General features: G+C 50.6%; 1 protein-coding gene across 2 annotated transcripts in view; it reads right to left on the bottom strand.

Moving 5' to 3' along the window:
• TMEM120B (transmembrane protein 120B) overlaps positions 1 to 24,560 on the bottom strand; it is a 42,114-nt gene that overhangs the window by 1,941 nt on the left and 15,613 nt on the right. The window contains exons 2-11 of one of the 2 annotated variants that reach the window (XM_029922615.1): positions 22,282 to 22,400; positions 20,510 to 20,626; positions 16,612 to 16,671; positions 15,860 to 15,955; positions 10,811 to 10,900; positions 3,686 to 3,751; positions 3,134 to 3,195; positions 1,687 to 1,779; positions 519 to 583; positions 121 to 189 (exon numbers count right to left, since the gene is read on the bottom strand). In XM_029922615.1, the coding sequence (XP_029778475.1) occupies positions 121 to 189; positions 519 to 583; positions 1,687 to 1,779; positions 3,134 to 3,195; positions 3,686 to 3,751; positions 10,811 to 10,900; positions 15,860 to 15,955; positions 16,612 to 16,671; positions 20,510 to 20,626; positions 22,282 to 22,400 (837 nt within the window). The remainder of the gene's footprint in view (positions 1 to 120; positions 190 to 518; positions 584 to 1,686; positions 1,780 to 3,133; positions 3,196 to 3,685; positions 3,752 to 10,810; positions 10,901 to 15,859; positions 15,956 to 16,611; positions 16,672 to 20,509; positions 20,627 to 22,281; positions 22,401 to 24,560) is intronic. The other variant, XM_029922616.1, reaches the window with a different exon arrangement.

Below are 24,560 nucleotides of genomic sequence, written 5' to 3'. Positions count from 1 at the left end.
GCTGAGGCAAGAATTCTCTCCACGCTGGCCCAGCCTTCCACGGGACCTCCCACCTCACCTGCCAACACACACACACACACCGGCACGTGCACACGCCTGCACACACACCTCCCCCCATACCTGCCATTCTCTGCATTCCTCATGGCTGGAGAGTTCAAACAACGTGACGGCATTGTAGAGCTGCCAGAACTAGAGAGAGGGAGGCAGGCGCCGCTTACCCCGATGGGTTCCCTGGAGCCCCAGGTGGGGAAGCCTGGGGAATGGACCAGGCCCCCCAGCTTCTGGTATCACCTGTACCAAGATGCTGAGAACCCCCCAAAATGAAAGTGGGGCCACCCTAGGCCAGAACAGCCTGAAGCCGGTGCGGAGGGCCACTCCTGGCTCTCGCTTTTGGCCTCCCAAGGACCCTGCGGGGCCCCATCCGGGGATGGCTGGTCAATGTGGGAGAGGCCTGAAGACCTCCTGTTCCCGGGGTCAGCCCAGAGCAGGGGACGCCCACAAACTCCAGGGGCACTCACATGGCCACAGAACAGGAAAGGCAGAAGGAAGGTGAGGCCTCGCCACATCCAGGACTGGAACCCTTCTGTGGAGAGGAAGGAGGAAGCCAAGGGCCCACGTGAGGGGGTTCGGTTGCCCCCACAGCCCCAGCAGGCGCCTGCTGCCTAGCAACGCCAGTCACCCCGAGACTAGCCACTCCCCTCTCACGGGTGGGTAAGCGCTCAGCTATGAAAACTACCCAGAGAACACGCAGAGCACCTGTCACCAGGCCTGCCTGCTCTCACGCCTCAGTCACCCAGAACTCCTAGGGCTTGATAACCCTTGCAGAAAGCTGACATGACAGGCACCGTGCTTTAATGAGTTCTGTAATTTGCTTGGAATTTTGCATTTTATAATGGACTTTCACACGCGTCGTTTCGAGTGAGTCTTGACAAAGTAGGGCCTGCTTTGCAGAGTAATTCAACAAAAAAGACCATCTCAAAAGACGGCAGAATTTTGAGTTAGTTTCCTATGAAAGTTGAGACAAGAGCTCTTAGGCTCTTCAATCGCCCCAGGAGTTAAAAAAGCTAAGGGGCGCCTGGGGGACTCAGCTGGTTAAACGCCTGACTTTGGCTGAGGTCATGAGTTCATGGTTCATGAGTTCGAGCCCCGAGTTGGGTTCGGTGCTGCCAGCTCATAGCCTGGAGCCTGCTTTGGATTCTGTCCCGTCTCTTTCTCTGCCCCCACCCCCACACTATGTCTCTCTCTCTCTCTCTCAAAAATAAATAAACATTGAAAAGGTATTGTAAAAAATATAAAAAGTTAAGCACACCTTCCCAATACATATACATTTATGTGTCTGTACATATTTATATGTAGGTATATTATACATAAATTATATACGCACAACACTAGGCTAGCAGTATATATACCATAAAACACAGACAAAAAAATAGACACTTGGTAAGACAGAAGCCAGCATCAAGGCCTGGCACACAGCTGGCCTCAAGCTTGTCAGCTGAAACTGAATCCATGATGAATTATGAAAAGCAACTTAGGCGAGGCCAGCAGCCCGGGCTCTGTGTGTGGTAGGTCTTGTTATATTTTTATTGGTTCATGCTCCCAGTGTAGGAAGTTAGGGGTGAGGTCTGCGGGAGCAAGGAGGGGTCAGTAGTTGTCCACCCCGCCGCCCCAGGCTGGGCTACTCACCCACCGTGAGGTCTAGGTGATTCCTCTCCCCCAGAGCCCGCAGCCGGTAGAGGCAGCCTCTCTGGTAATAATATTGCAGGAACTGGACACAGCCTGCAGGGGGAGCACAGTGCCCAGCTCAGAGCCTGCAGGACCGGACCAGGCGCCAGCTCCGCGCAGGGCAACCCCCTCCCATCCACCCCCCCCACACACACACTGCACACATTCAGCCTGAACCCACTTTTTCCCTTATCCAGAATACAACGAGAGCAGGTGATCTGAAGACCTAGCTAGGCACCAATAAGGCTAGAAACTTCTAGAACTTTTTTAAGCATGCAGTGGGCACTCAACAGATACTTGCTGGGATAGCGACACCATGCCGGGAGCTGCGTCTAACAGTAAGACAGCAAGAGATGCTGTCATACAGGGAGCTACTTAGTAGTTACTAAAAATGAGGAGGTAGGATTCTCTGTATTGACACAGAAAAATGCCTGTCACGGGGCACCTGGGCGGCTCAGTCGGTTAAAGCTTCTGACTCTTGGTTAGGACTCAGGTCATGATCTCACGATTTGTGAGTTCAAGCCCCATTTCCGAACCCCGCATCCGTATCTGGCTGTCTGCTGTCAGCACAGAGTCCACTGTGGATCCTCTGTCTCTCTCTGCCTCCCCGCTGCTTGCATGCTTTCTCTTTCTCAAAAATAAACATTAAAAATAAATTTTTAAAAATTAAGTTGTATTGTTTTAATTGGCAATATGCACACGGTATAAAATTCAAAGGAAACAAACAGGTACTTGGTGAAAAATAAAAATCTCTGTTGCTATTCCCAACTATCCAAGCTTTCGATTCCCAGAAGCAACCTCTGGGACCAGTTCACTGTATATAAATCCAGATCTATTCTTTTTTTTTTATTTTTTTTTAATGTTTTATTAATTTTTGATACAGGAGAGACAGAGCATGAGAGGGGGAGGGGCAGAGAGAGAAGGAGACACAGAACTGGAAGCAGGCTCCAGGCTCTGAGCTAGCCATCAGCACAGAGCCTGACGCGGGGCTCGAACCCATGAACGTGAGATCATGACCTGAGCCGAAGTCGGAGGCTTAACCGACTGAGCCACCCAGGCGCCCCCCAGATCTATTCTTAAATGAAAAAAAAAAAGAACATACACTCTATTTCCATTTTGAGGTAGTGCCTCCAACACCACTCCATTCCTAAAAGTCGCAGCTGGTCCAGCTGTGACACGGGGAAGAACCGGCAGTGACGGGGGTTCCTGGGGGTGAGGGGGGTCAGGATGGGGCAGCAATCTGGGAGGAGATGGCTCTTTCCTGGATTTCTGGGATCCTCCCCTGCCTGGCGCGCCCTTCCACACCAGACACACCCCACACAAGGGAGGAGGGAGGCCAGGGACCTCCTTCACTGAAAGCCACAGGGAACCATGCCCCCTCCCCCCAATCCAGGTAAGAGACACTCACTCTGAAAAATGGAAAACGCTAAAAACTGATTACGAAACTTCTGATAAATTAATCCGTTAGGCCTGCAGAAAAGTGGGGAAATGCAAAGGTGAGACATGCTGTGAAATCAGACATTCATCCTTGCCCCTCTGTTCCAGCTAAGGGAGAAAAATTTTGAAAATTAAATGGAGGCTGCTGATTTCTCCCCGTCTTCAGCACCAGGGTCCCTCGGGATGGACCAGATTATTTCCATCACTGCTTTAAGCCTATTCTAGAACCTGGGGAGCCCATGTCACCATTCGGAAGCCTAAGTTCTTGCTGATTCCCACTCCCTCCGTCTTTCTCCTTTGGAGCCTCGTCTCTGTGCTCCGCCACTTCCTGTTATTTCTGCCCCAGCCAGCAGGCCATGGGACCTCCCCAAAAACCTCCCAGTTGGCTTGGGGGATCCCTGCAGCCTGCCTATAAGCTCACGCTTTCCTTCTTGGCCCAAAAGTCAGCCCAGGCCAGGAACCCTGAAGGTGCCCCTTGTCCCCCGCCAGCTCCCCCAGTCACAGACCCCCATGAGACACTCACCAGGTCAGCATCACTCCAGAGAGGAACGTGGACACATAGTGGTGAGACACCCACCAGCCTTTAATTCTTGGAGGGAAGAGAAGAAAAAGGAGCTCAGGTGGGGAAGGAAACACAGATAGCTCTTGTTCTCAGATTATGCGAGGGGCGTGGGGGCTGCACTATGGCCCAGAAAGAGCCATGAAATGACCTAAGCCATAACTTTGCCCTTTTCTCTGTCCTACAGAGATGCACAATCACACATAAAGCACTCACAGGTTGGCCATGAGACCCACAGAAGGACTTGGGTCCCCCATGGCTTCCCACGACCCTAAGAACACATCCCTAACCACACCCCAGCTCCAAGCCCTGCCTCCATCCTCTCCTTGAACCTGCCAAGCCCAATTCCTATGTTGTCGCCCTAACCCCCAGTACCTGAGAATGTGGCTGTTTTTAGAGATCAGAATTTTATTTTATTTTTTCTGAAGTTAAGTAATCTCCATACCTAAAGCAGGGCTCAAATTCACAACCCAGAGATCAAGATTCACCTGTTCCACTGAGACAGCCAAGGACCCCTGGAGAGAAGAACTTTAAAGAGGTAGTTAAGGTTTTAAAAAAAAGGTGGTGGGGAGTGCCTGGGTGGCACAGCCAGTTAAGTGTCTGGTTCTTTATCTCAGCTCAGGTCGTGATCTCATAGTTTGTGGGTTCGAACCCCACATCGGGTTCTGTGCAGCAGAGCCTGCTTGGGATTCTGTCTCTCCTTTTCTCTGCCCCTCTCCTGCTTGAGCACTCTCTCTCTCAAAATACATAAATAAACTTAAAATAAAATTTAAAAAAAGGGCGCCTGGGTGGCTCAGCTGGTTAAGTGTCAGACTATTGACCTCAGCTCAGGTCTTGATTTCAGTATCATGAATTCAAGCCCCCAAAGGCCACACAAAGCCATGATGACCATCTATAAGCCAAAGATAGGCCTTAGAGGAAACCAATCCTGTTGGCACTTTGATTTTGGACTTCAAGCTTTCAAGACTGTAAGAAAATAGATTTCTGTTGTTTAAACCACCCAGTCTGTGGTATTCTGCCTAACAGGACCTTTGGACTTGCCGTTCTCTCTGCTCCAAGAACTTGGGCTGCCTGGCTCCTGGTCCAAATTCAAGTTTTGGACCAACCGTCGCCTCCCCCAAAAGGCCTTCTCTGGCCTTATCTAAAACAGCCAGGCAGCCCCACTCTAGGTGACATCACCCTGTTTCATTTTCTTCATGGGCTCACCACTGTCTGAAATTATTCATTTTTTTTCTCTGAACCCTCTTTCCCACTCAATGTAAACATCAGAAGAGCAAGGATCTTGTCTGTCTTGTCGGTGTGTCTATGACATCTGGCTCAGAACAGGCGCTCAGGGTGTTGAATCAACACAGAACACACACATGCACGCACACACACGCGCGCACACACACACACACACTTACACAGAGCAGGAGCTACCTACATTATCTCACGCAGACACAGAGAAATGACAGACTGCCCACACAGCTCTCACATCACAGACAGTTTCTCCCTGGGAGCCCACGCCCCGGGCTCATCTGCTCCTCCATCTACAGCCAGCCCTTGCCTAGCCCTGGACTTCCCATGTCCAGTCCAGAAGCTGTGGGAACCCGGTTTTCAGAACCCAGTGCTCCCCCCACTGAGGGCTCTCATTCCACAGCAGGGGAGGGAGCCTCATTGTCAATCCCTCCTCAGTGTCAATGTCCCAGCCTAGGATGAAAGCTGGACCCTCAAAAACCTTTTAACCTTCGAAGTCCTTGAGTCTTCTCTCTCACCTCTGCTGATCTTCTCCAGCCCCTAAGAGCTCGTCACCTGAACACAATGTGGCAATGCTTTGCTTTCCCAAAGGCAGCCTGGGAGCAGCTGGGCTCCTTCCTCCCAAGGACCGGACAGTAGAAATTTGGTTCCCCAAACCCTTGCCAATGCTGGATTCCAAGTTTTAAAATTTCTTATTAGGTGAAAATTGTGTGTCATTGAGGTTTTAATTTGCATTGTCTTAATAGGTGGGTCTGAGTGGTCTTAAAACCTTCCAATCAGATGCAGACATCCCACAGGCAGGGACTGGGCCTCACTCATCCCGCCTCTTTGCAATCCCACAATAGATCTGGACATAATTTAGGGGTTCAGGCATGGCCTGTGGATGCCTCAAGGGTTATGGTTAGGAATAAGTCTTACATGACTCTTTATTCCTAGCACTAATAGCACCTGGTAAACAGCAGGCACTCAATAAATGTTGAAACGAATGAAGTGATACCCAGGAGGTGTGGCCGATGAAGCAGCTGCTGGTCTAGACGCCACCAGCACGCAGGCGCAGGACAAGACAACCACCCGCCTCTCCGTGCCCCGTTTCCCCCTCCCAAGGTCCCTGTGTTGCTGTCAGAGTCTACAAGGACCCGCGGCTCTAATTTTCTGAGAGAATAGGCAGCGCCATCTTCAGACTTCCAGCTTGAAGAGCACCCAAGACGCTTCTCTGAACCACTTCTCCCCACTTCTCAGCAGAGCCACACACACAAGCCCTTGCAGCGCGGCACACCCGGCACACCCGGGCCCCTCGGTCTCCCTCAGAAACGCCCCCTCCCGGGTGGGAGCGGCCAGAGCCGAGGTCTGTGCAGCAGGTCCGACTGAGCAGCAGCTATCGGCTAGGAGCCCCGCGCCCTGCGCCCAGGTCTGACAGGTGCCCCCAATAAATAAGCACCGCTCAGAGGCACTAGGAAAGGCTAGAAACTGCTTCTTCCCCAGCATGGCATTCCCGAGCTCCCTCATCCATCTGCACTGTCCAGGGCGCTGGGCTGGTTTTGTGCGTGTGTCTGTCTGTCTGTCTGTGTGTGTGTGTTCCTGTTTTATTGTGATTTAATTGAGATATCATACAAGTCATCCATTTAAAGTATACAAGTCAGTGGTTTCTTAGTACATTCACACAGTTGCACAACCATGACTACAATCAGTTTTAGAACATTTTTATCACCCCAAAAGAAACTTGCATCCATTTAGTGGTTACTCTTTGGGCCTGTTTTGCCACAGAAATCAAGTTTGTATGGGTTAATGGGCGTTTCAATGAGCAGACAGAAGATACCCAATGAAGAGTGGGCACACAGAGTCACAATGTAGGAATAGCATGGCTGGTGTCTGGGGATCGGGCCTGAGAAGACCACGGCCCTCCCTTCGGCACGCCTTGGCCATATTTGCACGTGTGCACAATTCACAGGCACCAGCAATTATTCAATCACAGACTATTTCTGGCTTTGAGCTTCAGGTCACGTGGGCGGGCGGAGGAATAGCTAGATTCCACACTGAGGATCCCTCGCTCCTGGCCATCCCTAGTCTTTATCCTAGAAAAAGCCCCTACAATAGGCATGTGGAAGCAGGCACCCATGGGCAGGCTGGCCAGAAAAGCTAACACTACCCCTGATTCATTATTTATTCTGGCCCAGAACTAACTATAGAGGACATCTGCTGTTTTGCCTCTCTGTCAATCACCAACCCCCCAGCAGCCCCGCACACCCCATCCTGCCGGCGTGCTGGTTTCACGACAGGCCCTTCCTTTGGTGAACCATCTCATCCCCACGCTCAGTCTGGGTGGTTGGGAGGGAGCTGAGGGGCATAACTGGGAACATGACTCAGAGCCCGCCTATCAGGGCTCTACATCCCTTCAGCCACAGTGATTGGCTCAGGGATGAGCATATGACCTCAGCCTAGCCAATCAGAAATCAGTCTCAAAATTACAACTGGATCTTCCGAGGAAAGAGCTCTTTCCTGTGAGCCTGCTGATCTGTTGCGATGCTGGCCAGTGCAGCAGCAGGACAGAATGGGGAGAGGGCTGTTAACACTGAGCCAGTGTCAGCACCTTGAACTATTAATACACAGGCATACTTCAGCGATATCGTGGGTTCACTTTCAGGCCACTGCAATAAAGTAAACGTCACAATAAAGCAAGTCAAGTGAAATTTCTGGTTTCCCAGTGCCTATACAACTTATGTTTACACTGTACTGTCGTCTAGTAAGTGTGCAATAGCAGATCTAAAAATAAAAAACAATGCATAGGGGCTCCTAGGTGGCTCAGATGGTCGGTCAAACAATCAACTCCTGATTTCGCTCAGGTCAGGATCCCAGGGTTGTAAGATGGAGCCCCGTGTCAGACTCTGTGCTGAGCATGGAGCCTGCTGAAGATTCTGTCCCCTTCTGCCCCTCTCCCTTGTTCACACCCTTCCTAAAATTAAAAAAAAATAAAAAATGTACATACCCTAATTAAAAACATATTACTAAAAATACTAACCATAATCTGAGCTTTCAGCAAACTGTAATTACTGAGCACAGATCACTATAACAAATATATCAATAATGAAACACTTTGAAATACGGAAAGAATTACCAGCATGTGACAGAGACACAAAATGAGCAAATGGCTGTTGGAAAAGTGATGCCAATAGACCTGCTTGGCACAAGGCTGTCACATGCCTTCAATTTGTAAAAAAACACAATATCTGCAAAGTGCAACTAGACAAGGCATGCCTATATATGTCCCCCCCTTCAGGTTTACTCCTATCTGGCGGTTTTCCCTCATTTGCAGAATTTGCAAAGGAACTTGATCTGCTTATTGCACTGAGCTAAAAACCACAGCTCCAAAGTCATTCCAGAAGATGAAGCACCAAACCCATCCCACCCATTCCAGATCCCAGCCCCCACCACATCCAAACCCCTGCCCCAGGCCACAGCAGAAGACAGGCCCAGAGGGACAGTGCCATCACAACTTGCGACACCTGCTGAAGTATTAAGGCAGATGAAGCTTGGCTTTGGAACCCCACTTCTACCCCGCTGTGCCCCCTCCCCACTTTCCTGGTGTGACCCACACTTGCAGAGATCTCCACTCAGTCCTGTTCCCTTCTCTCTGGGAACCACGCCCCTCTCCCTGCCCCATCCACAGCTTGTCACACTAGATAAAGAGGTCACCAGAGTAACTCTTACTAAAGTGTTAGTAACAGTTAGAGATGTAGCATGCCTCTGAAGACTCTTAAGAGTCCACCAGAAGGGTAAACCGTAAGACCGACAGCAAGCCCATGGCAACAGGAAGAGAGAATTCATGACCCGGCAGACTTTGCCACTTGCCCGGGTCCCCTTCCCCTACTATCTACCGCCCTGGCTCCCCTCCAACACCCAAAAGCAGAAAGATACTATTCACTACAATTAAGGAAGACAGTGAGTGTTATTTATTTGGTAAGATTTTTCCACTTCAGTGTTTCCCAAAGCATCAGGTGCGTGTATCAAGGTTTAGGTGACACTCGGGTGTCACACTAGATGCTACTGCACCGTGTGGGGAGGGGCCATCTTTTCAGTTCTCTTTGTTCTCCTAAGTCCAGGAGAGAGTCTCTTTAATGCCACTCAAGGTCCGAGAATCTCCCTTTTTACACACATGTACACACATGGAGAGAGAGATGGCAGGCCTCAGGCTCAGAGGCTTCCGGAAGCAAGAATAATTGACTTCAATAACTCAGACAAGGAAAACAAAAGGATATTTTTACTACTTCCTCCTTCCTGCAACTGATGCTGGTTTTCCATGTATGGTGATGAAACAAAATTTCCTTCTAAAATAAACTAACATTTATTTTAAGGTTTTTTTCTTTGTAAAAAGCAGAGGTTGATTTAAAATGTGAACATCCTCATCCAGATGCTACATGGAAAAGGCAAAAACGGCAAGGATCGGTGAAGAATGAGTAGTTTGGGAAACACTGATCTTTCCTAACGGGCTACACGCTACGGGCTGCGCACCTGGACATCGCTGCCCCCTTCTCCTTACCTCTGGGCTCTACATGCAGGCTAAGGCCCGGCAGGGCAGACATCTGCCATGAGAGACCACTGGGCAGAGAAGTGAAAAGGTGGCAAATTACCGATGGGATTGCAGACACCTCCCCCCCAATCGGAAATACACAGTTCACGACAGTTCCTTACTAGCATCCAGGAGGTAGGAAGCAGGGAGGGGTTGGGAGGTGTTATTTTCTGTCTCAGGGGAAAATAGGGACAGAGATGAAAACGGCCATCCCAAAAAGGAATCAGAGCTGTGGGAAACAGGGCCTGCAGGCGGCCGGTCGTGGGTCTCAGCTCAGAGACAGATGGGGGAAGCAGGAGAATGAGGAGGCAGTGGGGCTCTTGCACAGAAGGTCTGAGTGATGGGAGCCCCAATCCTGCCTTGATTCACTCGGCCACCCTGAGACACACTCCCCCGGGGGGCTGTGAAATAGCCCAGAGAGTGGACACCAGCTGCCCAGGGTCACAAAGCTGCTCAGGAACAGCAGCGGGACTAGAACTTGGGAACCCTTGCTCCCAGCCTGCCTGCCTGGCTTCCTCCTCGGCACCAGCTGGGTAACAGGGCAAGTGTGAACCAAGACCCTCACGTGTCCTCCGTCCTCCCAGTCTCCCTGTGGGGGGACCATCCACTCTTGCCACCAGAATCCATCCCTCCTTCTGGTGACAGTACCCCAGGTTTCCTCCGGGGGACCACTCCCCTCCTGACACTTAGCTGTAGGGGCAGCATGAGGCTCATGCCAGGCCAATCACAGCCGTGCATTTGCTGTCCACAGTGATTGGTTCAGAGACTGGCACATGATTCAGCAAGTGCCAATGGGACCCAGCGAGGTTTCTGGAAGGAAGTGATGTGGCCTATTTCGCTGAGAATGCTAGAAATGAAGACCTGAGTCTGGACCTCCTGGGTGCTTCTACATGGAGCCTGAGAATGAAGACAGCACAGGGGAGGACCGAAGTGAAGGGGAGAGAGAAAGTGGGTCCTGATGACATTGTCTAAGCACCTGGATTAAGCTTGACCTGAAGTCGGTCCCAACGGACCTGTTCCTTGATATAAAAAAATAAATTTCTTGTTGTGTTAAACCCACTTGAGTTAGTTTTTGTAAGCCAGAGACTGACCACGGCAGGTGACGCTGCAGCAGCAGACATGTTTTCCCTCCTCCCTGGATCTGTACAGTCACGGACACCCCTCCCCCTCCAAGGAGGAAGGGAATACAGGCTGAGGGGGACAGTCCTCCCCTGCAGCCATTCCAAGACAGATGTCCCTTTGCCCCCCCCCCCCACCGACACCCCTCCCAAAGCCAGGTCCCCAGTTACCTTGAGCCATTGCTGATGAGAATACTCTCCCGAATGGTCAGGGTGCAGTAATACCACACCAGCAGGAAGTTAAAAACTTCATCCGTCACCCTGGTGGAAAGAAACAGCCCCGGGAGAGGAGAGCAGGCATGAGAACCGCCACAGAACCACAAACCAGGGTGTGTGCTGCCCGCGAGGGTGCGTCGGGAAACTCCCGCTGATCCTGGCCTCCACCTGGAGTGCCCGTCCCCTCCTCACCTTTCTTCCAGAACCCAACCCACCTTCAAGGCTCTAGCTGGCTTCCTCTCCCTCCCTGAGTGCACAGCCTGGGACACCCTGTCTCCCTTCTAAATTTTTACCATCTGATGTAAAATTTTTGGTAGAATGGCAACAGGACTTTAAGCAGAAAACCCAAAACTTTATTTGTAAACTGTCTACAGTGTCAAAATGTAAATTCCCTCCATCCCCTTAAACCATCTATAAACTTGGTGGCCCTCACGAAAATAGTTCTGACGGCCTGAACTGTCTGTAAGATGAAGGTAGGACTGCCTGCCCTCCCAGTGGCACCAGGGCTGGGCGGAGCAAGGCGTGAAGGCGGGCAGAACAGAGCCGCCCGGCTGCTGTTGTGCCCCGGTGAGGCTGCAGAGGGGGCAGGCATGTCCAGGACCTGCCGGGCCCCAGCTCTGCGGTCTGCGAAACGCGAAGGCTGACCCCCTGCCTGAACACACTGCCGGGGGGGGGGGGGGTGTCCCGGGACAAGGGCTGCAGCAGACGGCCCCCCTGGAGGGCCTGCCTGCCACGGACTCTAATGAAGGCTCTAGCTCCCACCCCAAAGGGAAGAGCCCTGTACCTGCTGGCACCCTCCGCCTGCATTCAGCGTGGGAACAGAAGTGACTGTGCGGGGCGCCAGGCATCTGCACCCGGGAGGGAGAACACTCCCCACCTCTTCCGCTTCTGTCTCTGAACTGGGACTATGACAACCCCAGGAGGGAAGCAAGAGCGGGACTCCAACAACATGCAGAAGCTGGACAGTGTCCTTTAGGCTATGTGACCCAGCTTGTGATCACAGATGACAGGCTTTCCACCTTAAGCCCTCCTGAACCAGCGCCTAGAGACAGTCTCAGAGGGCCAGGAGCAGCCTCTGGGAAACTCAGGGCCTGAGTTCCAATCCCAGCTCGGCCTCCTTCCTGCTGTGGGACTGGGGGCTCGTTGGTGATTCTCCTGTGTCCCCCTGGGGTTTGGGGAGTACCAGCAGCTCCCATGTAGGCCGCCGTGAGCATCAGCCGAGTGCCACACGTGAAGAGTGTAGAATAGTGCCTGGGCATTGGAAGGGCTACATACGTTCCCTGCTATAATTCTGGAAGATTCAGAGAGTACCCAAATGAGTCTCAGATGCGTAACTCTGAGGAAATCAAAGGTCTCCTTGACTTAAATAGGGTGTTGGGATGGGGTCGGCCCCTCAGTGCACAGGATCACTTAGATACTGACTTCTGAGCTCGCTTCCAGATGAGAGGCAGGTCGGGGTTAGTGGGATATTTTTCATTGGCCCTTTGCTATATCTTGTCAGTAAAGAGAACAGAAGTAAAGTTTTATGTCCTCAGCATGTTAGGGACACGTGTGAAGCGCTGGCCTTGGCCTGCTCTGGCGAAGTGTAGGAGCCTCCTATTGCTGCCGTAACAGATGACCACAGACATACACTTATTTCCTTACAGTTCCGAAGGTCAGAAGTCTGCAATGGGTCAGCAGGGCTGGGCTCCTTCTGGAGGCTCCAGGGGAGGGTCCATTTCCTTACCGTTTCCAGCTTCTAGAGGTGCCCACATTCCTTGTTTGTGGCCCTGCTTCACCCTGACCTCTGATCCTGACTCGGACCCTCCTATCCCCCTCTTCTTGTGCTTACATTGGGACCACTGAATAATCCAGGACAATCTCTTCTCAAGATCCTTTCCGATCTGCGAAGACATTTTGCCATGTAAGGTAATATGTTTGCAGGTTCTGGGGATTGGAACACGCACGTCTTCGGGGACCATCCCTCAGGCTGCCACACCAGGCCAGCACTAATTGGTGGGGACTTGCAAGGCTGCAGGCATGACATGGACCATCTGCCTAGGTCCTTGGACAACCCTAGAGGACTTCCTGTGCAGATGCTCCTACCACATCTGTACCCGTCTACAGAACTCCCAACAGCCACACCTGGCAGCTCCCGGCGTGCCTGGGGCTCAGAGCTCACTCTGCTGATGCGAGAGGCAGGCAGATCGGGAGGGAAGGGGAATTCTCACCCTCTGGAAGCAGTCTTCAACTCCCCTGAACAACAGCACCTGGAAGAAAAATACCCGTGCTCCCTCGCCCCTCAAGTGGGATGACTGAAGCATGTTCCATGCTGTTCCCAGGTCTCCGGCAGCAGTGGAGTCCAGATGCCCACAGGGCAGCCTCTCCTGTCTCACTTCCGTTCCCCTACCAATGTTCCCCCGGATCACCTCCCAAGTAAACTGCTGACACTCAACTGCTTGTCTGCGGGTTGTTTCTGGGGAACACGAACTAAGACAGTACAACTTCCCATTTTATCAATGAGGAAACTGAGGTTCAGGTAGAGAGGAAGTGAGCTGCCCAGGAGTGAAATCCAAACCCAAGCCCAACCAACCCAAGCTTAATGCCAACCACCTCTTTCCTGCCAGCTTCAAAGCCCAATCAGGACAGAGCACAAGTCTAACCAGACACAGCCTCTTGGCCTGAGGGCTCACCAAAGCCTCCCAAGGACCAGGCAACATGGGCAGATGTCCTCTGGCCATGGGGAAGATGAGGAAACACACACACAGACAGATCGAGGGCTCTACCCCCATCGTGAGTGGCAGAGCTGGACTGAGAACCCGTGGTTCTGAAGAACGTCAGCCACGCCCAGCTCCAGCCCAAGAGGCGCCGTGGAAGGGCCGTTGGGTGGGGCACCCAGCAAGGAAACCGCTCCAAGGGGGCAAGAGTAAGCAAAGAAAATCCTGCTCCTCGAGCGCACTCGGTCTCGAGCTGTGATCTCCTCCAGCACACAGTGATGGCAGCATTCACAGCTGCTCACACCCGGGCAGCACTTCAGGCCAGGCACCATCTGAAACACTGCAGACATAACCTAGCCAGTCCCCTCTGTCACCCTACCATGTGGCTCTCATTACTCTCACTTTGTGTGAAGAAACTGAGGTGGGGAGAGGTTAAGTCACTTGCCCAAGGTTAAATAGCAGGGCAAGCTTCCCTGAAGGCAACAGAAGAGAGACGGGCATGCCTGGGGCCCCCCACCCCTGTCCTATTTGTAACCCCCAGAGGGTATACCAGGTTGAATAGTGTTCCCTCAAAATTCACGTCCACCCAGGACCTCAGAATATGACCTTATTTGGAAATAAGGTCTTTAGAAATGTAATTAATTAAGGTCACACTGGGTCAGGGCGGACCCTCCAGAGACCAGCGTTCTCATACGAAGGTCATGAGCAAAACAAAGGGACCCCCGGGGAAGGAGGCTATGGGATGAGACTGAGGCCCACCAAGCCGAGACTGGAGAGGGGAACAGCTTTCTCTCAGCCAGGAGCGCCGAGAAAGCCAGCACCACCAGGAAGTGGGAGAGGCAAGCAGGACCCTCCCCTAGAGCCTGCAGAGCAAGCATGGTCCCACCAACCCCCTGATTTCAGACTTCCGGCCTCTAGGACTGTGAGAAAATAGATTTCTGTTGTCCTAAGCCATCCTGTTCGAGGCACTTTGTTACAACAGCCCCGGGGAAATGCATACAGAAAAGGATCGGGAGAAAACTGAACTTTAGAACTTGACAACATACGACAGGTGTGCCCTTTTGAGGGCCCGGGATGTGCCAGCAGCGCAAGGGAATCTGGTCGCACGTCAAGAACTTCTATCCTTTCCAGACAGGCATGTGAGCAGGCGGCACTGGTGTGTGCAGCCTCTACCCAGCGGGGAACCAGGCCAGGCCTGAGGCAGCAGGCAGGCACGAGCCTAGGACCTCAAAGGGCCTTTGTTGGGACATTCAAGTGGCCAGACCAGCAACTGGACTCCCAGCCAAGCGCCTGCCAGGAAATAAACCCCTGACACGTGGGCCGAATGCCCAAGCTGTACTTGGCTGCCTCCCCTCAGGGCAGAAAACCCAGGGCAGGGGCGGGGCGGGGGGCGGGGGAATGAAACCCCCTGAGGCAGAACAGCTTGAACCCACTGGCCTCAGCCTCTCAGAGCAGGACAGCCTCCACCTACTCCAAAAGCAGCGGCTGACACTCTCACTGGCATCGCTGGTGCCAGGCGCTGGGCAGAGCCTCCACACGCAGTTAGCACAGCTTGGTGTCACCTCATTTTCCAGATGGGGAGACTGAGGCTCCTAGAGGGAACCTGCTCACAGTAATGGACAGTGAGTCCCAAACCCAGGATTCAGACCCAGGCAGTCTGTGATCTATGTTCCTTTCTTTCCTTTCTTCCCTTCTTTCCTGTCTTGTTCTTTCTCTTTCTTTTTAGAATTGATATATAATTCACATACCATAAAATTCACCCTTGCAAGTATATAATTCATTGGGTTTTATATGTTCACCGAGTTGTACATTCATGACTTCCATTTAATTCTGGAACATTCTCATCACTCCAAAAGAAACCCTACACCCATCAACAGTACACCTCCCATTTTCCATCCACCCAGCCCCTGACCACTAATCTGCTTTCCTTTCCGTCTCTCTAGATTTGCCTGTTCTAGACATTTCATATAAATGGAATCATATAATATGTGGCCTTTTCTGACAAACTTGACTGAGCACAATGTTTTCAAGGGTCATCCATGTCAAAGCATGTGTCGGTACTTCATTCCTATTTATGGCCAATAATATCCCACAGCGTCAGTGTGCCGCTGGGCTCTTTCCTAACTACTAGTTATAAGGGCTCTTCCAGCAGCTGTTCAGTAAATATTTGCTGGATAGACGTAGGGTGGACAGGACTGCTATTTCCCGTGAGAAATGGCTCGTCCACCTACAGTCTACCAAACGTTGCAGATGCAGGAGAGACGGTCCCCCAACCCCAGGCCTACACACACTACCACCTTCCCGTTACCTGTAGTGAAGGACAAATCGGCACGCCACAGCACCCAGGAGCAGGATGATGGTCAGGTAGAGCTTGAACTTCTCATACTCATCCTTGTAAGCAAATCTGCAGTGACAGACACCCCCAGGAAAGGCCACACGACTGTTACTAGAGTTATAGCACTATAACTGGATCCCATCTGGGATGGGTCCTCAGCCCCATCAGATCCTTCACCCACCACTACCCACAGCCTGCAAGGACCTTCTCATCCACTAAAGGAAAGCTCTGGTCTTGAATTAACAGCGATGATCAATTAGAGCAAGAGGGCCAATGTGTAAAGCTCCCATGTCCCTGGACTCCCGGGTAGGTCTCTGGGCCTGTGATGGGGATGGACGGGGGTGGGGACAGGTTCCTTCCTAACCAGCTACCACAGCAGAAACCCCACGGCTGCACTGCCCCTGGGTCTGATGATTTCAGGTGACAGTTCTGCCTGCTTCCCAGGAGAACTGTGTGTCACAGGAGTGGAATGGAGCGGGGGCCATTTCTCATGGGAAAGTGGCACTTCTGCTCACCCAGTGTACTGACTGCGTGAAAAGAAGGAAAGAACCCTCCCAGGGTCATCTCTCAGTGAGGAGGAGAGTGTCAGAAAGATGAAGAGCCAGAGCCCCAACTATTAATATTTCTTTATTTATGCAAAAATTCTAGCTTGGTTCATTTCTCCTGAGTTGAAAGAACAAAATGCCTGCCTTCCCTAATGCCAGCCGGGGGTCTGAGATACTTACTTAGCCTGGTTGCTGAGAAGGGTCACATTCACATTGCCAAGGACCAGATTTAAGTAGAGCCTGGAAGGAAAGTAGCTGTGAGGGCCACTGCGTTCCTTAACAGCCCTGCGAGCGGGCCCCAACCAGAACCATTCAAACTCAGTGAGCACACGTGGAGCACAGTGTTCGAGTACAGGGTGCTAGGCTCACTGGTAAAATTCTCACATGGAGTGAGAATAATGATCACCTAGAGAATGTGACAACTGTGACACGCAACAGTCATGACTAACTCATTTCCCCCCATTTTACCTGGCTGACAGACCATATTTCCCAGGCTCCCTTGCAGCTAATGTGAACATGCAACTAATTCCAGCCAATAAGGTGAAGGCATGTGTACAATCTCTAGGTCAATTTAAAAAGGGTTCTTTTTAAAATTAAGGTATAGAGGCACCTGGGTGGCTCAGGTCATGTTAAGCATCTGGCTTCAGCTCAGGTCATGATCTCACAGTTCATGGGTTGGAGCCCTGCATCGGGCTCTGTCCTGACAGCTCAGAGCCTGGAGCCTGCTTCGGATTCTGTGTCTCCCTCTCTCTCTGCCCCTCCCCGGCTTGCGCTGTCTCTCTGTCTCTCAAAAATAAATTAAAAAAAAATAAAAAGTTAAAAAAAAATAAAATTAAGGTAGAACCTTCAGTATATTTATAGGTATCCCTACAGTATATTTTATGCCTGGCTTCTTTCTCTCCGTATTATGTCTGTGGGATTCATCCATGTTGTCTACGTATAGTATTCCACTGAATGGAGATACCACCACTTATTTATTCATTCTGTTACTGATGAACACTCACGTGGTTTTCAGTTTGGGGCTAATAGAAATACAGCTGCTCTGAACATTCTTTTTTTTTTTTATTGTGACATAATTCACATGCTGTAATATCAACTTTTTTGTTAAAGTTTTATTTATTTAAGTGATCTCTACATCCCTCGTGGGGCTCAAACTCACAACCCTGAGATCAAGAGTCACAAGCTCTTCTGACTTAGCCAGCCAGGTGGCCCCAGTACATCACCCTTTTAAAGTTGTTTTTTTTTAAGTAATCTTTACACCCACATGGGGCTCAAACTCACAACCCCAAGATCAAGAGTCATATACTCCTGTGAGCCACCCAGGTGCCCTAATAATATCAGCCTTTCAAAGTATACAATTTAGGGGCACCTAGGTGGTTCAGTCGGTTGAGCATCTGACTTCAGCTCAGGTCATGATCTCACAGTTCGTGGGTTCGAGCCCCACGTCAGGCTCTGTGCTGACAGCTCAGAGCTTGGAGCCTGCTTCAGATTCTATGTCTCCCTCTCTCTCTGACCCTCTCCTGCTCATGCTGTCTCTCTCTGTCTCTCAAAAATAAATACATACATACATATATACATACATAAATAATATAATTTAATAGTTTCCAGTATATTACCAACATTGTACAACCATCGCCACTACCTAATTCTAGAACATCATCATCCCCAAAGTAAGCCCGGACCTGTCAGCAGTCGCCCCCTTTCTTCCCTCTGCCGCCTGTATGCGGCGACCACTAATCTACTTTACATCTATGGATTTGCCTGTTCCAGACATTTTGCATAAAAAGACTCGTGGACCATGTGAGCTTTGTGTCTGGCTTCTTTGCTGTCAACAGTCTTCCACATGCCTTCTGGAGGGCAGAGTGCTCACATCCACTGCGAATACAGACAGGAGTGGAAATTCTGGGTTACTGAATACATATGTTTTCGGCTTCACTGGGAAATGGCAAACCTTTCTTTTCTTTTCTTTTTATTTTTTGGAGAAAGGGATCTGCTTGCCCTCCACCCCTTGAGTGCGGGAAGGTACGAGCCAGCCCTGGCGGTGCAGGTGAGGACAGCTCCCTGAAAGGCGGCGAAGCAAGGAGTTGGTGCTGGAAAGATGCGGAGTCCCTCAATGGCCCCACGAGCCCGCCACTCCTGGCCCGCTCCCTCTGCACTGCCATGCTTGAGAGAGAAGCTTCCAGCTTGTTTGAGCCCTTGTATCATCGGGCTTTTGTTACAGAATAGCCTGTACCCTAACGCACTAATAAAGTGCCAATAAAAGGTTATGAAATCTCAGAGTCGAAGAAGAGCTAATTCCACAGTGGGAGAAGGGTTTTGGAGAGGCCTCGCTGAGTTGGTAACATTTGAACTGGGCTTTGAAGGATGAGTAGAAGGTTGAAAGGAGAAAATCCAAGAGAAGAGTCTTCTTTCTAGCTATGGTCAACACTAGGGGGCATTTCCAGTCTGGTGTAACTGAGGCCGAGGTATGAAAAAGAACATCTAGGTTTTTGGTCTGGCAATACAGTCCCTACTTCCCGAAAGAGAAGTATCATTTTCCTTCAGAGAATCTCTTCCTCCCAGACCCTAGGGTAAGGCACATGACCCAGGTTCAGCAGATCAAAGCAGTGGGTCCCCCTGATTGGGTCAATAATGGTCACAGGACACACTGGTCACAGGCCAATGAGGCTCAGTCCTGGGACTTTTCCCAGAACTAGGAAACAAAGAGGCTTTCTCTACTGGGGTTGCTAAGCGGGCAGAACGCACACCCAGAGCCACTGGGGCCAGCTGGTAGAGAAAGGCTGCCTAAGAATAAAGCACACTGGCAGAGAGGGTTAAAAGAAAGCTCACTGAGAGAAGGAGCCCAACAGTATCATTTGAGCAGCAGGATCTAGCCAGACCCACAGCAACGTCTGGACCTTTTAGTAACATGAGCCAATAAATCCCCTGTTTTTTCTTAACCACTACGAGTTGGGTTTTCAGTCATCTGTAATCGGAAGATTGCCAACTGGTGTAAAATGCACGGAGGACTGAGGAGGCTAGAGCTAGGAAAGCAGCTCTGAGCCACACTGTAAAAGACGGTCATGCTGTCTCATTCTATGGAAGATGATCACTATCCAATTTAGGGAGATTTTAACCAAATTTAGGCCCCCCCCCCAAAGAAAAAGGAGAAGCCAAGAGGAATGGCTTCAAATGTGAAAGGGCTAGTAAGCCTCCCGACAGGGGCTCTGACTCAGGGTCAGGCCAAAGTGGGACAAAGGGCAGAGAGAAGCAATGGGAGCTAACTGAGTAGCTGCCTGCATCAGGTTTTGATACAATGCTGTTCGATCTCGCTCTGGAACAGGTGGCAGTGATGTCACGGGAGGAGATGGGACTTCTCTGAAGGAGGAAGACAAAAAGAACACAAGCTCTGGAGTCAGAGTATTCACATCCAAACCTGGGCTGAGCCCCCTGAGCAAAACATCCCCTGTGTCTCTGGACTTTGTAGAATCCAGATATCTGGGTCTGACTCACCAAGCTGTAGACAATTCAAGAGCCCCCAGCACAATGCTAGGCATACAGCAAGCACTCAATAAATGTTTGTTCTCAAAGGAAAAAGAGGGAGAGAGAAACCAAGAAAGAGACTCTTTACAGAGAAAATAACTAATGGTCACTAGAGGGGAGGGGGGTAATTAAAGGCACACTTGTCATGATGAGCACTGGGTGATGTATGGAATTAAATCACTACACTGCACACCGGCAACTAATGTAACGCTGTCTGCTAACCATACTGGAATTTACAATAAAAATAAATAAATGTTTGTTTTTGGGGAGAAAACAGCTTTCCTCTTGACCTTGGGTGGCCCCAGGCATGCAGCAGGTGCTGGAAACGAGATCTTACATCTAGTTCCTTGGAAAAGCCCTCCCAGGAAGTTCACTCTGAGGTCCCCGCCCGTTCCATGGCAGAACACATGAGCAAGCTTCCTTCTCTTTCTTGCCCTTGCTTCTCTTCTTTCCCTTCAACCTCAAGCCCCCACAGGGAGGTGGGAGTCACACAGAGCAGGTGCGCTAGGCCTGGGCGTCTGCCCGCAGCGGGGTGGGACATGTTTCCGGTTCCTACCCATTCTTCTTGGGCAGGTAGGCCTCCATGTCGAAGAATATGTTCTGCCGCTCCTTGATGTTGGCACTCATCTGCTGAATGAGCTCTGCCTCCTCCCAACTGGCATGGTGCTTGTACCTGGTCAGAGGTGTGGGCACAGGAGAAGCAGGCGTGTTAATCAGGCTGGAGGGAGAATCCGGGAGCTCTGGGCACTGCCCGCCCATCTTTCTATCTCAACGTTTCATGTAACCTCAATTCCCACGCCCCTGTACCCTGTGGGTTTGACACTGGTCCCTGCTAGCCTCGTGACTTTGGGGAAGTTCTTTCATCTCCCTGCCTTATTTTCCATACCTGAAAAATGGGCATAGAAACATCAGGCATATCTCACGGACAATAGAGTTGTGAGGATTAAGTGAGCACAAGCAAAGCAACACATTTAGAACGATACTTGATACTCGAGTAGGAGTTCAATGGGCCTCTACAGGCAATACCATACTTCTCACTATTCTGGAAGAATAGCCTGAAGATTATGAGGAAGGCAGACAGGAAGGTGCTTTAGATGTATATGCAGCTTACTGATCATTGTCTGTTATTCTTTGGTAATATTAACTTGTAAAACTAGAAAAACAAGTCAGTGGACACAGTCAGAATAGTAGGCGTCCTCATGGGTCAACCTTCTAACCCAACGGTTCTCAGCTGGAAACACTTGGCAATGCCTAGGGCCATTTTGTTGTCAAACAGGGGTAGGGGTCAGGGATGCTGCTAAACATACCAGAATGCACAGGACTCACCCTGTAGCAGAATTTTCAACAGTGCCAAGGTTGAAAAATCCTAGCCTGATAGAGACTATTGAATCTTACCATCAGTAAGATGTGTTTTTCCAAGAGTGGTGAGATCATTACAAGGAACCATCTGCACTCTACTCCACAACTAATGGGTCTCCATTTCCAAAATGGTCAGCCAAGGCTAGGGATATAACCAGTAATCTTTGCAAAAATTGTCCACAAGGGAGGGAAGAACTGACCAGGAGTTACACAATATGATAGGGAGTCCCAGGTAAATAAACTGGGATAAGCCACTCAGAGCCTCAGTCTCCCCGCCTGCCTGGGGATCACAGCATTCACTGGGCTCCTTCACCTACGGGGGGTGAGAGCACTTTCCAACCCATGAGGACGTGAGGACGGGAAGTGGACATGATCCTGGCCTCAGGAACTGAACTAAATCATGAGCTTTAGTGTGTTCCCCCTGGGGATGCCACACTTCCTACCACCCACACCAGAGGCCTCTAACAACTTTCCTCTAGGGAACTACCTCTCACCCTCTTTCCCCTTCCATATAGTTCAGGTAAGCCTGTCCCATCCCCCAGGTCTATGAGCTAAGCATATGACCTGGTCTTGACTAACCAGAGTCTCAGTGATTAGTTCACAAATGGGCCTGTGACCAATTCCAGCCAAGAAGGATCACACCCAGAACTCTTGCTGGAAAAACAAGTTATTCTGCTGGGGTAACGAAGCCAATAGGAAGGATGGCAGGAAGACACAAGTCTGGCACTGACGGTGGCCATAACGGGACAGTGAGCCTGAGAGTGAAGCTGATCTAGAGGAAGGCATAATTCAGAGCGGGCGGCGGGGGGCGGGGGGGGGGATCCTAAAAAACGTCTTTTGGCCCATGGATCCAGTGATGTCTGGAACTATGCCTGGGTTTCTTTCCATTAAAATTTCCATTCTCTGCCCAAGACAGCTTTGAGTTGGGTTTCTATCCCTTAAACCCAGAGGAGCTGCTGCCTCACCTACCTCTGGAGTGTGTGCTTCAAGTCCTTTAGTCGCGTCTTCTGCTTGTTGATGGAGCCGCTGCACAAAGTCTGGAGTGAGGTCAGCTCCTCCAGCTTCTGCCGGTAGATCCTATGGGTTTCCTGAGGGACAGAGGAGCCCAAGCAGGTAGATGGGAGAATGTGAACGGGACATTTTTCAAAGTCTGTTTGTGTCATGGGACGTGACTAGGGACGTCAGTTTGGCAGCGGAGGGGATACAACTACCACTATCGAAGATGTGGCTCACTGGGGGCTTCAGGGGGCTCAGTCGGTTCCGCGGCCGACTTCGGCTCAGGTCATGATCTCGCAGTTCACAAGTTCGCGCGGGGCTCTGTGCTGACAGCTCGGAGCCCGGAGCCTGCTTCGGCTTCTGTGTTTCTGGCTCTCTCTGCCCCTCGCCTGCTCATGCTCTCTCTCTCAAAAATAAATTTTAAAAACATTAAAAAAAAAAGATGTGGCTTACAAAGCTGGGGCTGGAAGTGGGAAGGCAGCTGGGACAGCACTTGTGGAAGGAACCAGTGTTTCTTTTTCCCCTATACGGCCTCCATCCTTCCTAATGGTAACAGCAGCCAAATAATGCCTTTGAGAGGCCACCTCTTGTCAATTTTTGTTCCAGATGCTTTGACTAGAACAAGAGTCTCCATGACAGGTGCGGCCATGTGACCTAGGCCTGGCCAATCAGCACCCTCCAATCCCCTAGCTACTGACTGGCTCAGAGGCAGACACGTGGCTCATTTGGGCCAATGAGAGTCAGTCCGGGGATTTGGGCTACAAGTGTTGGTTTAGAAATGCCCTCCATCTTCTGGGTTCACAAATCCAGAAGAAGGTACACCTGCGGCTGCTGAGCAAATGAAGCCACACACGAAAATAACTGCAACCCCGTACAAGACCGCATTCTCACAGCGTCCTTTCAGCCCGTAGATCTAACCAGGTCTGAATGTAATGGTCTTCATGATATGAATTAATAGATTCCTTTCCACTTAGGTCAATTTGAGCTGGGTTTCTGATCCTAGCAATGAAGAGAGTTCCGGCCATGTCAACTAAAACAAGGACATACCTCTTCCCTTAAAGCCAGCACCCCCTACCCCAAGCACAGTCACTCCAATAAAGCCAGTATCTGGAAATAAACATTCAGAGCCATAAGGCCAGGAGAAATACAAGAGACTTCGACCCAAAGAAGGGAGGATGAACACAGTGACTTCTCCATCACACTGTCACAGCACACCTCCCCCAACGTTACACCCCAACACATGCAGAGAAACAACCCCTTCCCTCTAGAGTTCTGATAATCTAAGACAAACACCAACAATTTGGAGGAAAAATTATTAGGGATAGGGACCATGAAATTAAAAAAAAAAAAAAACAATAACCTAATGAACATATTTAATGTGTCTGTTTTCTGGGGTTCCTGGGTGGCTCAGTCAATTGAGCATCCTCCTCATACTTAGGTTCTGGTCAGGCTCTAGCTGTTGGTGAGTCTGAGCTCCACATCGGGCTCTCTGCTATCAGTGCAGAGCCGGCTTCCAATCCTCTTTCCCTCTCTCTCTGCCCCTCCCCCGATTGCACACTTTCTCCCTCTCTCAAAAATGGATAAACGTTAAAAAAATTAAAGTGGGGGCGCCTGGGTGACTCAGTCGGTTAAGCCTCGGGCTTCGTCTCAGGTCATGATCTCATGGTTCATGAGTTCGAGCCCCAAGTCGAGCTCTGTACTGACAGCTCAGAGCCTGGAGCCTGCTTCAGATTCTGTGTCTCCCTCTCTGACCCTCCCCTGCTTGCGCTGTCTCTCTCTGTCTCTCAAAAAAAAAAAAAATTAAAGTGTCTGTTTCCATTGGTGGTGGTGACATGCATTTAACAGAGGGAGAGAAAAGGGGACGGTTAAAGGGTGAGGTCTGAGCCCAAACTCTCACATCTGCCAGGTGGGCTCTCTAGACATGACAGTGAAGTCAGAAAATAAGGAAGAAGTGAAGGCAATGAAGCAAATAGAAACCAGAGACAGCATCAAAGAACACTGTGAGCAAGTCCCCCTTGGCCCGGAGATGAGAGGGCCTGGGCTCCTGAATTCCCTCAGGATCCTCACCTCCTCCTTCCTGGGCCCCCTGGGGAGGAAAATCATGCCTTTATGTAACTTTTCATTTTATTTATTTTTTTAAGTTTATTTTGAGAGACAGAGAGAGAGAACACACAAACAGGAGGGGACAGAGAGAGGGAGAGGGAGGGAGAGGGAGGGAGGGAGGGAGGGAAAGAGAGAGAGAGAGAGAGAGA

The sequence above is a fragment of the Suricata suricatta genome, chromosome 14 (genome assembly GCF_006229205.1).
Source record: "Suricata suricatta isolate VVHF042 chromosome 14, meerkat_22Aug2017_6uvM2_HiC, whole genome shotgun sequence".
NCBI lineage: Eukaryota > Metazoa > Chordata > Mammalia > Carnivora > Herpestidae > Suricata > Suricata suricatta.
Note: the sequence above shows the minus strand (reverse complement) of the source record. Positions and strands in the feature narration are given on the sequence as shown.